This window comes from Pseudorca crassidens, chromosome 6 (assembly GCF_039906515.1).
Source record: "Pseudorca crassidens isolate mPseCra1 chromosome 6, mPseCra1.hap1, whole genome shotgun sequence".
Lineage (NCBI taxonomy): Eukaryota > Metazoa > Chordata > Mammalia > Artiodactyla > Delphinidae > Pseudorca > Pseudorca crassidens.
In genome coordinates, this window is record NC_090301.1 from 7,021,976 (window position 1) to 7,037,865 (window position 15,890).

General features: G+C 49.0%; 1 protein-coding gene across 1 annotated transcript in view; it reads right to left on the reverse strand.

Annotated features, from left to right (window-relative positions):
- Positions 1 to 13,719: 13,719 nt before the first annotated feature.
- INPP5D (inositol polyphosphate-5-phosphatase D) overlaps positions 13,720 to 15,890 on the reverse strand; it is a 131,938-nt gene continuing 129,767 nt past the window's right edge. Inside the window, exon 27 of the mRNA XM_067740198.1 lies at positions 13,720 to 14,935. Coding sequence (XP_067596299.1) covers positions 14,933 to 14,935 — 3 coding nt within the window. The 3' untranslated portion in view covers positions 13,720 to 14,932. The remainder of the gene's footprint in view (positions 14,936 to 15,890) is intronic.

Sequence of the window (15,890 nt, forward strand, 5' to 3'; positions counted from 1 at the left end):
GCCTAAGACAGCCCTAACACCATAGCTTGCCAAAACCCAGCAGGGAAGCCACTGTGGCTAGAGCAATACCTCCCTGAGAAATGTCCATATTCAAAGGTATTTGCATACAATTCTGCCTCGGACACTATGGAACCGGATTCAGCAGCCACAGCATCTTTCAGGGTTCCGGCCTAAGGCCTGGTAACCCCACGTGTTGACTTCCTGATACACCACCCATTTTTCCACAAAAGCGTTGGAAGTGTACCTTCTCAGAGCTTACTGCCTTCAGTTAGGAAAAGCTGCCTATTTGCATCTCTCCAAAGTTGCTTTTCTAGAAAATTACTGAATCCATCTGCTCTGAACAGAATTGTATGCCCCCGAAATTCATATGTTGAATCCCTAAATCCAAGGTGACTGTATTTGGACATAGAGCTTTCAGGAGATAAATTTTGATGAGGTCATAAGCATGGGGCCCTAATCCAATAGGTTTTATAAGAAAAAGAAGGGAGAGAGAAATCTCTTTCTCTCTTTGCCATGTGAAGACTGAGAAAACAGCCGTCTGTGAACCAGGAAATGGGCTCTCACCAGAAAATGAACGGTATGTTACTTTGTTATGGAGTCTGAGAATACCATCAAAACTGCAAACCCATCAAAACTGCAAAAGTTAGCTTTGAAAATTCCAGCCTTACGTTTATGAAGATCACTTTTCTGATCCTGTTGGGAAATAGCTCCTGCAATGCCCCCACCCAAGCCAGGATGTCCTTGGGCCATTGATAGAGGGTTTGAAAACGGGAGACAAACCAGGACTTAATTTTTTGTTTTCACACCTAACCATAAGATGGAAGCATTGTAAAAGGTCTGAAGCTAGAGACAGGGAGATGTTTCTTAGAATTTTAATCATTTCCTGTGTAGCTGCTATTCTGTGAATGTACAGTAATCTCCTCTTGTATAGAAAATTAATTCCGAGAGGTAATTGGTTTATTCTTTTATGTAAAATGCTTAACCCACCTCCACATATCCTGGCAACATAATTGAGCTCTTGACAAGGTAAGCACACGTTTGGAGCCTGAGACAGGCTCAGAATTCTCCACCTTTCTTGTGTGAGCTTTGCCAAGTGCCCTGACCTCTCTGAATCTCAGCTTCTTCCTCTGTAAAGTACACATAAGACCCACCCTACAGAGTAGAGAGGATCAAGAAAAGAACGCACATGACTGTGCATTTTTGTTTGGCCCAAAGGCATCCAGAACCTCTCTGAGCGTTCTCTGGGGGTAACCTGTTGGATCTGTGTGAATTTACCTTGTTAGTGATTAGATTGCCATGGGGTCAAGCCAAGAGTTGGAGAGCTGGAAGAACATTCCTTGATCATAGATACACACCTGCCTCCAGGCCAGTGTTGAAAAGGATACCTGGGTTGGGAGTGGCCCAAGGGTAGGAACAAAGGAGAGAGGAGGGCCTCCAGGAAAAATGGACTAGTTAGTTCCCAGCTAGCTACACCAGCATCACCTGGGGAGGTGTTTAAAATGCACGTTTTACCTCTCCCCCACCCTCAGAGCTGCTGAATCAACTCCTCCGTGGGTGGCCCCAGAACCTGTATTTTTAAAAGCCTCTCAGGGGATTCTCATGCACACCTAAGTTTGAAGGTCCAGTAGAGCTCCATCAGATTTTACAGTCACTAACAGGTGACTGTAGATTTGGGACCTGAGTTATAAGTAAACGTTTTGTATGGCTTGCTTGGGACAGCTTGCGTTTTAAATTTATTCCCGACAATAAGCGGTATTCGTAGGCTATTCATTGACCACAAAATTTGGAGCTTATTATATGTCATCTAATATTGGTAATTACATTATGTAAAATATTCCTCAAGTCATATTATCACGTATTCATGTCTAATTAGGATGATTTAATAGGAACAATGGAAACTCTTTGTACATGTATTCACTGAAAGTCTATTAAGTGAAAGATTAGGAAAGACCCACAGTGATAGTTAGAATCTGGGCATCATCAAGACTGTTGCATTACGAGGTCTGATGTCTGTTTTGCTGCTTGGGCGTCTGATGCCAAGATGCGCAGCCAATTAAATGGTAACGAAATGCTTTTGCAATGAACGGAGAGCAAAGGTTCACTTAAATTTAGCATTCTGACTTCATTAAAAATCTTTACCCCGGCACACAGAACACGCTGTGAAAAGGAAATTACAGAATGACATAAAACAACCCCTCTGTCAGCTGGAAATCTATATTTAGAATCATTTCTAAATGTTTCTGCACCACTGGGACTGTGTGAAAGATTTTCCTTTTCAGTTTGCTATACTATGACCCAGAACCAAAAAACTAAGATGGCTAGTTTTAATATTTTTTTGTTAACACCATATTGTTTAATGGTGTAATGCCAGTGACGAGAGAAAATGGGTAGAAAAACCTGTTATCCATATGCTGCAGGATGAATAATAACTTCCTGAATGGAAACAAGGAAAGAGCAAAGCCTAAAAATCTATGAAATGTATGAACTACCGTATCGCAGGATGGTGCTCCGTGGGCACAAGGACATAGTCCTGGGCCTCAGAGATGCCGTCCTCATGGGTCTTTTGTGGTAGGACCCCCAGAGCCCTGTCATCTTGAGAAAACCTCACTCAAGGAGCTTTTGGGTACAAATGGTGAGTGTCACTGGATATTAATCATGATTTTCACTTTCCATTTATTACCTTCAAGTGTACTCTCAGGTACATTTTTTACTTTTTTTTTTTTTTTTTCGGTACGCGGGCCTGTCACTGTTGTGGCCTCTCCCGTTGCGGAGCACAAGCTCCGGACGCGCAGGCTCAGCGGCCATGGCTCACGGGCCCAGCCGCTCCGCGGCATGTGGGATCTTCCCGGACCGGGGCACGAACCCGTGTCCCCTGCATCGGCAGGCTGACTCTCAACCACCGTGCCACCAGGGAAGCCCCTGTTTTTTACTCTTTTTGAAAATGCCAATCAGAGAAAGTAATTGGCCTCAACTAATCAAGGGCAAAGTTAGGATCTGAACCCAGCTCTGGACCCAAATCATCTCCTGACTTTATCTATTATACCCACTTTATCATCTATGATACCCACTTTGTCTATTACACCTCTTTGTCTCCTTGGCATATGAATCGTGTGTTCAGCCTTTGGAACAGCGTTTCCCTAAATGTGATGCCCTGACCACCAGCATCAGAATGGTCTGGAATGAATGTTGAAATTCAGATTCTTAGGCACCATCTAGACCAAGGGAATCCTTCCTTCTGGTGGGCCTCGGATCTGCACTCTCACAAGTTCCTCAGGTGACTCTCATGCCTAGTGAACTTTGAGTACCATTATTTCTGAGGCACCCAGAAAAAGCACGAGACACAGTAGCTGCCTCTGGTGCTTTGACAGACTAGCTGGAGAGAACAGCCCCCATGAAACCAAAGCAACAACTTCCACTTACTTGAGCATCATCTGCTGCAAATTGCCAAATCCCAGCCTGGCTTCCACCTGGAGTTCAGTGTACTTTTGAGCCATCTTGCTTTGTGATCAGGTGGTATTTACTTGAGGAAGCAAATCTTCGTATTAGCACAAGCAAAACATAATTAGAAGAATCTGTTATAAGAACCATTCTGCTTTCCAAGCCAAAGATAAATTCCTTTGTAGTAAGTCATGCCAGGAATCCCACTTTGTTAGCTCATGTAATTAAGAATGACTGTCATGCCAATTGCTGTCAATGTCTATTTTTCTTAATTGTTTGGACATGTGCCTCCCCCCTCCCCTCGCCTTCTTTTACTCCTGATGTATGCATAGTTGATACATAGTTGATACATAGTTGATACATAGTTGATGTATGCATAGAGTTACCGTGATCTAACTCTAACATTTTTAAATCTAACTCTAACATTTTAAAAATCTAACATTTTAAAACTCTAACATTTTAAAAATCTAACATTTTTGTAACAAGTTGTGCTGGGTTTTCTCCCTTTGCCCACCCTCCTCCCCATTCTCTGCCCTTCTCAGTGTGTTCCATGTCTGGAGGCTGACCCCTGTGACAGCATCACCACCTGAGCTCCCTTGCACTCTGGCCTCTGGCTGGGTCTGGCCAATGGGAAGAACCAGCAGGGAATAAAAAGGCAGGAGAAGAGGGAAGTCAAGGTGTTTTTAACCCATGTCCTTCTTTGTTGTTATTGGTGGGGTTTTTCGTTGTTGTTTGTTCGTTTTGTTTTTTGTGACTATAGCTTCTGACAGGGACCCCTCTTCCGGCTCAAGCTCTCACTGCCTTGGGTAACACCACGCCGCTTCAGATCTATGGGTAGTGATGGCTTTCTGCTGTTGCTAATCCCTGGGTGCCTCAACATCCTTTGCTAGTTGTCTTCGATGCCTGCACCCCTATAATCTCTTCATTAATGTCTCTCTTGAGTGTGCCATAGCCTATACGTTCAGGTGCATCTATTTACGATCATGGGTTATGCACATACAAAGATGTCTAGTCTACCCAAAATACTAGGTTAATTTGCAAATATAATTACTGAATTAAAATTATTCGGTTTATTTTCAAATCTATATATATGAAAAATATTAAAGAGTGACGACCCACCCTCTTCCACCTTCCTAACGAGGAAAAATTTTGTTGGTTCCATTGAGGAAAGATAGAAATGGACCACGGGGAAAGGAAAAACGTGAGAATCTAAATTTAACTTGATAAAAAAGGGACTGCACGAACTAGGGCAGAGAGAGGGGAGTGAGGAAGGATGGGTGTAGAGGTGGGTGGTGGAGAGGGGAAGGAGGGCGACGGAGAGAGAGGAGAGGACCAGGAAGTGGAGAGGGTAGGGGAGGACGGCACTGAGGATTTTAAAGCAGGTTTCTGCTGTCCCCGACAAGCCCTGCCCGAATTGCAGGTTTATGAGCCAAATAAGTGTCGTCGCTGTTTCAAGCCATCGAGTTTTGGAGTGTTATTATGTGGCAATGGATGACTGCAACGGTCAGACTAAGGTTTCTCAAACAGGCCTTAAGGTGGCTCAGTGTCCATCAGTAACAAGGAGATGATACGGAGAGAAGATTTTTTATACTCTTAGCAGCCTGCCGAAAAACCCCTCTTAGGGAGAGTTACATATGTAATATTATGACAATATTACGACAAGCACTGTGTGCCTAGCATGTGGGACATGCTTAATACATTTATATGCTGGCAGAGCAAATAAGCCAGGTGGGGTGGGGCCTGGGGCCCCGGAGAAGTTACTTCAGTAACAATGGCTGTCGAGGGCAGGTTTCTTTGGCTCAGAACCTGGATGAGTGGACGACGCAAGTTTGGATTGGAGCTCGTCTGTTCTATGTAATAGAGAAGGGAGCTGGGAGACAGCTCAGTTGTGTATCTATATGTAAAAAAGAGGAAAACGTGTCTAAAAGTTAGTAGTGGAATTTTTCAAAGGGAAAACTATCTTCTTGCACCTTGCAAGGTCATGGCTATTGTGAAGTAGTGACCCCCAAATCCTGGCAAGGATGGGCTTTGAATGCAACGGAGAACCATGTGGTTCCATAGGACAAAATAAGAAGGTTGTGGAGAATTCTGAGCAGAGGGAGGGCCAGTGCAGGGTGCGGGGGCACCCCAGAGAAAGTAGCTCAGAGAGAAATTTCGGGTGGCCAGGTGACTGAAGAATTTTAAGAACAAAGATGTATAATAGTTATTTGTAAATCGTTGTCTGTGATGTGGCAACAAAACACTGCCCCCAAATTTCAGTGAAGTCCGTCTTACACGTGGGCTTTCACTCATGGGTGGTGTTTTGCCGAGTGAATGAACTGGGGTAGGGACCAGCAAGGGACAGAAAAGGATCAAAACCCAGAAATATGGAAGAAATATGGAGGCGGAATTGGAGGCCACTGGAAGACACATAGCTCCCTTAGAATCCCCTTCTTTGGTGGTTGTTCTAGAGATTAAAACATATATCTTTTAACACTTCACGGTCTATTTAGAGTTAATATTGTACCACTTCATGTGAAATGTTTAAACCTGGCAATCATATAGCTCCATTTCCCACCCTCCTCTACCTTTAAGCTGCAATTATCATAAGTATTTCATCTATATATTTTATAAACCCTACAATAACATGTTATAATTATTGTTTTACACAGTATATTTTAAAGAAATTAAGAGAAAAGAGTCTTTTATATTTATCCATATATTTAACATTTCCAATGCTTTTCATTCTTTCCTAAAGAACTGAGTTTCTACCTATTATCATATCCCATTAGCCTAAAAAATTCCTTTAGCATTTTTTTGGTTGTAGATCTGATAGCAACAAATTCTCTCAGTTTTCTCTTATGTGCAAATGTCTGTATTTCATGTTCATTCTTGAAGGATATTTTTACTCAACTAGAATTCTGTGTAGACTTTTTTAAATGTCTATTTCTCTGCTGAGATTTTTCTATCTCTTAATTTATTTCAGGAATATTTTCCTTTATGTCCTTGGGAGTAATTATAATAACTGCTGTGAATATACATATATATATATATATATATATATTTTTTTTTTTTGCAGTATGTGGGCCTCTCACTGTTGTGGCCTCTCCCGTTGCAGAGCACAGGCTCCAGACGCGCAGGCTCAGCGGCCATGGCTCACAGGCCCAGCCGCTCCGCGGCATGTGGGATCTTCCCGGACCGGGGCACAAACCTGTGTCCCCTGCATTGGCAGGTGGACTCTCAACCACTGCACCACCAGGGAAGCCCTGCTGTAAATTTTTATCTGCTAATTCCAATATCTGGAATGGGGTTGATCTCTATGTCTTTTCTCTAAGAATCTTGCAGATTCTTTTTTTTTTGCAGATTCTTTTTATATAAAGCAATTTTGGATTATATCCTGGACATGATGAATGATATCGTATCCTGGATATTGTGAACGATAAATTGCAGATCCTCAGAATTCTGTTATGTTCCCCTGAAGAGTGTTGACTTTTTTTTTTTTTAAAAAGAGGTAGTTCATGTGGCTGAACTCCGATTGCAAAACCTCTCTCCCCTGAGATGTAAAGTAGCTTGTCCAAAGTCATGCAGCCAATAGGTAATTAGTGTTAGATAACTTATGAGTTAAATGCATCTTTGACAGGGAATATTTACTGCTCTAAGTTTCCATTTATGTTTAAAAGTTCAACCCTAAAGCAAATACTCCCTTAGCTTCCACTTGGTTCTTTTTGATGGGAAGACAGTCTGCAGTTGGTGGTAATTACTGTCTCTGCTCTTTGCTTGCTACAGACACATACCTTATGAAGTCCCTCCTTCCAGCTGTGGAAACACAGCAGTCCTCCAACCCGAGGGGATGGAGCCTTGACTTGGATCCTCACGTAGATGAAGCAGCGTTAGCATTTCCAGATAAAATTCAGGATGCCCAGTTCAATTTCAATATCAGATAAAACCCCATAAATTTTTAGTGTAACTTACTTGAGACATACTTATTGTAGAAATAAAGACCAATCAAATGAGAAAAGTAAAGGCTATCTATTCAGAGCTGGCTACGGCAAGAGGGTCAGCCACCATCACCTGTGTTTTGGCAGCAACCCACAGGCAGACAGAGGAGTGGGAAAGCTTTCTGGTGGAAAAAGGGAGGGCTTCGGGTGTGGGGACTGATGGGGGACAGTGGGCCTGGGGAAGCTGGAGGTGGCCAACTACGAGGGAGGTGTGTTACATGGCTGGCTTAGGGCTCCATAGTTGGCTTCCTCTGGTTGGTCTGAAGTTCGAAATGGGGACAAACTTTGGGAAGCTGTCCGTTAGTAATCAGCTTCTGGCTGTTGGGGGCCAGGAGTTGTTGTTTGGCTTCCTGCATTGTCAGCAGAGACAGCTGTCTCACTTCCCCCAAGTCTGGCTTACAGCAGGCTGCCTTCCTGGGCTTGGTTTCCCGGGCAGGTTGCTGCAGGTCGTGGGTCAGAGATCTGCTTTTATACATGGTCTGACCATTATCTGTGTGTATATTCAGTCTCTCATTGTACTGTTTGGGACATACTTACACTGAATGTCTCTTCAGAGACGTTTTTCTGAGCACTCGGGAATCTCAGCACAGAAGAAAAGTAGGAGAGGCCAGTGCTGGTGGGCTGGCATGGTCCTAGAGCTCTGTCCGGTAGCACTGATCCTATCAGGTGGCAGAAGAGACACATTGGGACCCCACCCGCATCACGCCCGTGTGTGGCTCTTCGGGCCTGAGAGCGCTCTCTGGTCGTCGGAAACGCCTTTGCTGCATAGGCTATATTATCGGCTGAGGAATTAACACCCCCCAGAGGCAGCCCTTAACTGTGGCTCATGAGAGAGGGTGTGTAGGCACCCAGCTCTCTCCTCTTTGGATGGGATAACACAGGCTTGTGTTCCACACTGGCACCCGCAGATTAAGCCCCATTTGGCCACAGTGGCTACCCGCTCTGAGAGCATCCTTTACTGGCTTCCTTCCCTTCCTAGTCTCAATTCCCTACTCCCTCTCTAGTGCTTCTGGGAGTTACTCCCAAATACTTCCCTTGCACTTGAAGCTTTGTCTCAGAGTCTGTTTCTGGGGAATCCAAACTCGTAAGACAGCTAATGGAGATTAGCTGACCCTAAATTGGCCTCCCTGAAAGTTTTGAATGTCAGGTATACCAAGTGAGGGCCAGGACTGTGGACCAAGGAGAGGCAAAAAGCAGCAGACGTGCATCAATCAGGGAGGGGACCCCAGGGCTGACGCTGGGCTCGCAAGGGTCTTCTGTACCCTGTCAGGGAGGGGACCCCAGGGCTGATGCTGGGCTCACAAGGGTCTTCTGTACCCTGTCCGCTCAGGGGCTGTTGCTCCCGTTTCCCTGGTGCAGGGCTGTGCGACTCCCTCCCCTCCCATGCATCCTGGTGGCAGACCCCACCCCCTGAGGTGGCCTCCGCATCTTTGTCCCTTGAAATGGAAGGAACCAACTGGCCTGGTGATGCGTCTATAATATTGTTGGGGGCGCGTCCTTCCTCCTAGTTTCCTGCTTTTAGTGGCGGTTGTTAGTGTTCTTATCTCCCCAAAAAACAGTCTCGGGGGAAGCGTGGCATGGCAGGGGGTGATTTGCCCCTTCCCCTCCCCCGAGGGCATTTAGCAGTGTCTGGTGTGGGGGGCGTACTGGCATCTAGTGGGCAGAGGCCGGGGTGCTGCTAACATCCTGCAATGCACAAACAGCCCCCGGCAAAGAGAGATTCGGCCCCAAATGTCAATGGTGCTAAGGCCGAGAGCCTGGCCCCGTGGTGAGCAGCGCTCTTCTCTACTTTTAGCTCCAGAAGGGTTAGCTTCTCCAGGAGTCAACCTGCAAACGGAGGCCTGTCTGTGCCAGGCCTGCTGTGGCTCTGTTCGAGTCCATCCACGGTTGGACAGGACAGATTCCCGGCGACAAATTGGAAAAAAACATAGGAGGACCAGGGAAAAGAGCAAGGAGACTGGTGTTGATGGGGCCTCTGTGGCACTGGGCGCTGGCGCCGAGGCCAGGCTTGGTGGCTTGGGTTCTCCTGTCCCAGGCGTCTTGGGTGCGACTCGCAGAAGTGACCTGGTCAACACCATGCAGCTTGTCAGATCTGGAGCCGGGACCTGGCCTGAGAAGCCAGGAGTGGTGGAGTTCTGAGTGGCTCATAGCAGCTTCTACATCTGTGACCTTTGCAGCATCCGAGGCTGAGACGGAAACGGGAAGAACTATGTGGTTTTGTCAGATGAGCACATTGATCACAACTGGCATTTGCTGAGGGTGGACGTGCAGCCGGGGTTAGTTATCACTAGTAGGTCTTCTCTTCCTCCCAAGGACCCCACGAGGTTGATGTTATTCTTCTCTCCTTTGTACACATGAAGAAAGGAGGCAATGGCAGGCTGAGTACTTAGATAAGTACTTAGTACTTGGGTCGGCAAGTAAAGTGGGTCGTCAGTGGGGCTGCGGGTCCCCCAGAGTCCAAGATCCTCAGCACCACAGCGGCGATCGTTCTAAACACTAAATCATAAAACGTTCTCCCAGCAGCCCCTGGAGGAAATCATTGCGTGGTCTTTTGTCCACACACCCGTTGTCCGCACACGTGGCAATATAACCTCTGGCCTGTGCATTTGCCTCTTCTGGAAGCCGGGGCTATTTCCTTATTCCTCACAGATCCTCAGGGCCTGGCACAGAGACTGGCACACTTTGGCACACCTAGACAGTCCGGCTCCAGAGTCTGTGCTCTCAGCCACTACCTACACTGAACGCTCTTTTAAAATAACTCAAGTGAGACAAACCATTCCTGGGGATAGGCTCAAAATTAGGTACGAATATTCAATTTACATCCTGTGCACTAAAACCCAATTCCACCTAATGCAGAGGATGGCCTCTCCTGGCTGCCCCTTTGCCCACCCCCGCTCCTTCCCAGGGGCCCTGCCGGAGCTGCAGGTCAGTGTGTCGCTGCCTGTCACTCCTCCTGGCATCCGGTGACCCCTCCTCCACCTGCTCTGCTGACCAGGGCTGGGGTGAGGCAAGCGAGGCCCTGGGACGCTAAGTTCCAGGTGGAGCACGTCCAGGTGGGCACCTGAGAGTGAGCGCCTCTCACCTCTTGCGCTGGGTCCCTCACTTGCCTCACCCCACTCTTGACCTTCCTAAACACGTGAACAGCTGCGTGTCCCTGTCTGCTCGCGTCCCTGCAGGGTAAAGCATGGGCTATGAGTCATCTACTTGGTTAGGGAAGTAGGAAGAAGCCGATGGAGGGAGAAACAGACGAGCCGGAGCCGAGTCTCACCGGGTCAGACCAGCCCAGGACTGCGTGGGTCACGGAGCTGCTGTGTGGTGACCGGGACGACTGCCAGCTCGTCCCAGTGGCCAGGTGCCCCGGCCAGCACCGCTGTGGAGTACGGCCGGGTGCCAGCTCAGGGGCTCCCTGCATGTCCCCAGGTCCACTCCCCTTGGTTCAGGTTCTCGGAGTAGCTTGGTCTGTGTAGCTGAAGAGACCCAACTGGTCCCCTTGGCCTCAACTAGTCTCCCTGGCCTCAACTAGCCCATCTGGCCTCAAGGTCTCTTGTCTTCAAGGCTTGCCCAGGCTCGCCCTGCCCCTTGGTTCCCGTCCTTCTTTGTCAGTGATACTCTTGCCCACACGGGGGGAGGCCTTTACCGACCTACTTCCGGGACTTCCCTGCAGGCCTGGACCTTTTCCTCCTGCTCTGTGTGGAGAATCCCCACGGGGCCCTCCCACACAGTCTTGTCTCCCAGGAAGAGGGAGGGGACTGAGGTTCAATGAACCTGGCCAGGCACAGACCCGAGCCCACCAAATCCGTACGACCACACCCTGCCGAAGGCTCCCTTCTCCCCGTTCTATAGATGAGGAGACTGAGGCTCAGAAAAGCTAAGTGCCTGGTACAAAATCGTATTTTTAGGAAATGAAAGACAAGATATTTAAACCCCATTCCTTCTGATGCCACAGCCCAAGATATACCAGCCCTCCCCGCCATGGTCCCCCTTGATGAATGTGCTGATTCCAAAGCCCAGCACACGCCATCAGCACGCGGTTGAGAGAAGACCACGAGCTGTGTACACCCGTGTAAAACCACTCCCAGTCCGGCCCAGCGGCTGGGTGCTGGGATCTGAGCGACAAGAGCTGACCAGTGCAGACCACAAAGAAGACTGTCCCTGCCCGGACTCTGCCTGCCGGCGTTGTTCCCTGCACAGTGCAGGTTTCCCAAAAAGGACCCTGGTGGGGTGGGGGGTCGAGGGGTGGTGGTGAGGTGTCTGTGGGGCTGAGACCAGACATTTGCATGATAAAGGGTTTCTTTCTGCTAGAGTGAAGGCTTCGAGCTGGGGCTTGCAGAAAGCTTCGAGACCTTCAGATTGCTGGATCTCCATGGAAATTAGTTTGCCAGAGAAAGAAACTATTTTAAGGACGTGCGAAGAGAGAGACCCTGTAGGCTGGGGTAGGGAAGGTAGCTGTGGGAGAGAGCTTTTCTGAATGACTCACTAATTTCCCTCCTATCGGGTGGAAAAAATGGCGTGGAAAAAGAATCACAGCCCAGGAAGGAGGAGCGGCACAGCTGCCCCTGACCCCGGTCCCTGGGCAGACAGCTTGGAGCTGCAGCAGCTGCGCTGGCGTTGGGGATGCTGAACGCGGGCTGCTATTAGGGAAAGGCCATCAGGACAACAACGCCTTTCTGTTGCCCAAAAATCTGCTGTTTTCAACCAGCTTTCATGTCATGCAAAGAAGGAAAAATTTGCTTCTTAAAGAAAAAGTGATTCCAGCAGCTTCTGTAACCTCAGGGACCACGGAATTCACTGTCGGGGTTAGGGGACACTTTTGTGAGGAAATCTTATTAATTCAACTCCTTGGTTAGGGAGCTTGGTGAAGAAAGGCGGAAACAAAATAGAGGTAAATTACTTAGATGACAAAGAGGTGGGGATTTCTGGGTTCCCCTCTCATCCTGCTGTTGGAAGGGGAATTGGGTGTCTGGCAGGCCCAGGATTGGGAGCAAAGCAGACATGGCGGAAAAATCTGGCCCCAAGAGACGGTGGTGGACCAGAGCCCAGGGAGAAACGTGGTCAGGGACCTCGAAGGGTGGGCGCAGGGCTGAGCAGCTGGAAGGACAAGGAGGAAAACGTCTTCAATTTCACAATTTCCAGTGTCCAGTTCCAGGCATCACAGTGGGCCCCGTTGTCCATCCCATTACAGCCCAAGCCTGCTTGGTGCTGACACAGCCGGCGTTGGAGCCTGGGGGAGAGGCGAGGGGGGCGCTGTACCTGCTCAGGCCGCCGGAACTCAGAGCACTGCTGCTCCTGGACTCGCTTCTCCTGGGACCCCTCAGAAATGGTGAGGAGGGCCTGGGTGTCCATTCCAGGTAGGGGTGGGAGTTGCAGGCCCCTCATAGCACGCCAGCACCCCCTGGCAGCGGTGGATTCCCCACGTGCCATGGCTATCAGTGGCCCGGTCCTCAGCTGTGGGGTGGTGGGTGTAGGAAGGGCTGGCCTAAAGGATGTCTGGGTACCTCCAGCTGCCCCTCCACCTCGGCCCTTGGCCTATGGGGTCAGAAGGCAGGTGCCTGGGGACTCGGGTCAAGTTCCACGTAGGGACCAGGAAGTGAGCCTTCGGGGTGAGGGTATCGCACCTGAGTGGATGACGAGCCTCGATTGCGCTGGGATTTCAGCCCCGCCCCTGCCGGCCTCCACGTGCTATCATTGAAGGGCAGTGAATGGTTTGCTCCGTGGCTGCCAAGAACACCACTGTCTCAGGCTCTGCCTGGAGTCCAGGCCTGGCATCTGTGAACAGGAGCAGAGGCCGAGTAGCCTGAGGTGGTGGGGACAGCAGCCCAGACCAAGGCAGCCTGGAAGCAGGGCCAGGCAGCACCCACACTGGCCCTCTGGGCTGGGTGCTGCCCCCTGACCCGTAAGCAGTGCAAGCTGCCCCTGAACGTGGGGGTCTGGAGGCCCACAACCTGGCGATTGTCTACATGTGCTTACTGTCTCTGGAGCTCAGCAATGAACACTTACAAAAGCCAGGAGGAACTTGTGGCTGCAGGACAGCAGGTGGTGGTGGCAATGGGACAATGCTGGTGGAAGTCTGGTGGCTGCAGGGTGTGCCTGGAGTCCCACGGAGATGTGTGATGTCTCCCACTGGTCCTGGTCCACGCCCAACTTCAAACTCTTTCTACCGTGTCCCCTCTGGTCAGGACAATGCTGGCCCATCTCTACCGTGAACCTCGATATCCTCCCCTCCCTGGGCTGCCGCTCTGCAGCCCTGACAGCCTAGAAGCATGTCTGTGGCTGAATGTCAGGAAAAAATGCCACGCAGGTGGGAGAGGTGAGAAAGGCACAATTTATTGGTCACGCAGACTGACGCACGTGGGGATGTGGGGCGCGCACCCATCCTCCTGAACTCACACGCACTTCTGGATTTGGTTTCCTACATTAATTTCATGATGTCAAAAAGCAACACAAGAACAAGCATCACCAATCCATTCTCCTAGTAACCAAGGAAGCAGGGCCAGAAGCCACAGAGTTCGGAAAGAAAAGGCTGCACTGCTTTGAGAGCCGGGAACCAAGAGGCCCGCCCTCGCCGGCAGCCAGGTGGGAAAGCTGGCTTTCTGGAGCAACTAACGAACAGCATAGACTCTTCTATTAGCACGATGAGATAAGGCTCGGGGTGTGGCTCATTCCATGACCTGGCGGTGCCTGCCCACCTGCAGGAGGGCATGGGGGGCCTGGCACGAGCCTGGGCATCGCCAGTCCAGGCTGAAGCCACATCTCTTCACCGGAGAGTAGGAGCTGACGTTCTTCCTTCTTCCAACTAAAGAACTAGGATGACCCAGGGATCCCTGTTCTCCAGGCCGGCTCTGCCGGACCCCGGCAGCTTTAGCTAAAGCAGTTTGCATCACTGAAGCTAGACAAGGCCAGGTTCACTGTACCCTAAATTAACCACTCATTCCTCAGAGCTCCCTAAAGGCCAAGTGCTGTCTCACAACAGGAGGGCACTAGCCTTAATTTTTAATGCTTTGTCCAAACCACTCAGGACATACTGTTTTGAACCGAGGGGTCTGGGAATGTGGTTTTAGTTGGCTAAAGACTCAACTCATAATGTTCATAAAGCACTTAGCACGGTACCTGGCAGGTGCTGAGTGCTCCCTACATGTAGCCATTATTATTATTAATATTATTATTATTATTATTATTTATATCCCTACCCACAAATCAGCGCTTTAGTTCCTTTCTTCAAAATGGCAGCCGGAACAAGGCTCTTGGGTCCCAAGTACCAAGATCAAGCTGGGGGCCCAGGTGTGCGGGTTGTTTGGTGCCCATCAGGTGGGTTTTTCCTTCCAACTTCAGTGCTGGGTGTCAAGTTTCACAGCCAGTGCACCTTGCTGACAACACAGAAGCTAGACCCTCTCCTGAAAAAGACGAAGCCCTGCGTAGGAAGCTGGGTAGGAAGAGCGAACAGGGGTCCTGGGAGAGGGTCCCAGCAGCTTCGTGCTGCTCCTTTGGGCTCCCATCTCGCTGGCAGCTCACCAGGGGCTTCACTGTGGGACAAAAACAGAAGACTGTCAGCTCTGCATTCTCGCCAGGCCAGATTTAACTAAAGGTCCCCATGACCTTGCATGCCCCGGGCTAGAGCAGGCTTAGTGCTAACCTAGTGCTGAAGGGGGCCAGCACGCTGTTCTAAGTACTTACACGCATTCTAATATACGTGCATATATATTATATGCATACGGAGTAATATATAATACTTATGAAATAATATGCAATGGATGATACATACCTTTTACATATAAGTTGTCACATATAGTAATGACATATAATAAAATTTAATCCTCCCTATAAACCTGTGAGGCAGGTTCCACTGATTGCCCCCTTTTTTACAGATGAGTAAACTGAGGCACAGAGCCAGAAAGTGGGACAGCTGGGATTCAAACCCAAGACAGTGTGGCTCTGGAATCTGTTCTTAACCACTATTAGTTTTGCTCATAAAGAAATCTTATTCTATAGGAAGGAAGGGGACATTGAGTCTGAAGTCCCTAAAATACTGGAAAATTTTTAAGTACTAATGATGATAACGATACAAAAATGATCTGGGCTCTTGCATCTATGAAGCCTTATTCCTATGGGCCTGACCTACAGGACTCAGCGTTCACCCCCAGGCCCTCCTTTAACCCTTTCAATGTAGTAGCAGGGACTTTGGGGATAGTCTGGGTTCAAATTCTGTCTCTATCTCCTTTCTCATTCTCAGCTCCCAGAACACCGTTTCTCGGAACCCACTCCTGGACCGGGTCATTGTATCACGCACATGCACACGCACACTCACGCACATGGAGGAGAGCCCACGTGCACCCGAGCACACTCCTAGGCATGGTAGGCTGTATCACACACGTGCACACGCATGCACTACCCGTGCATGTGCACCTGAGTGCACTCCTGGCCACGGTGGTGGTGATCACTCAAGTGCCCGCACACCCACGTGCACCCGTATCACACGCC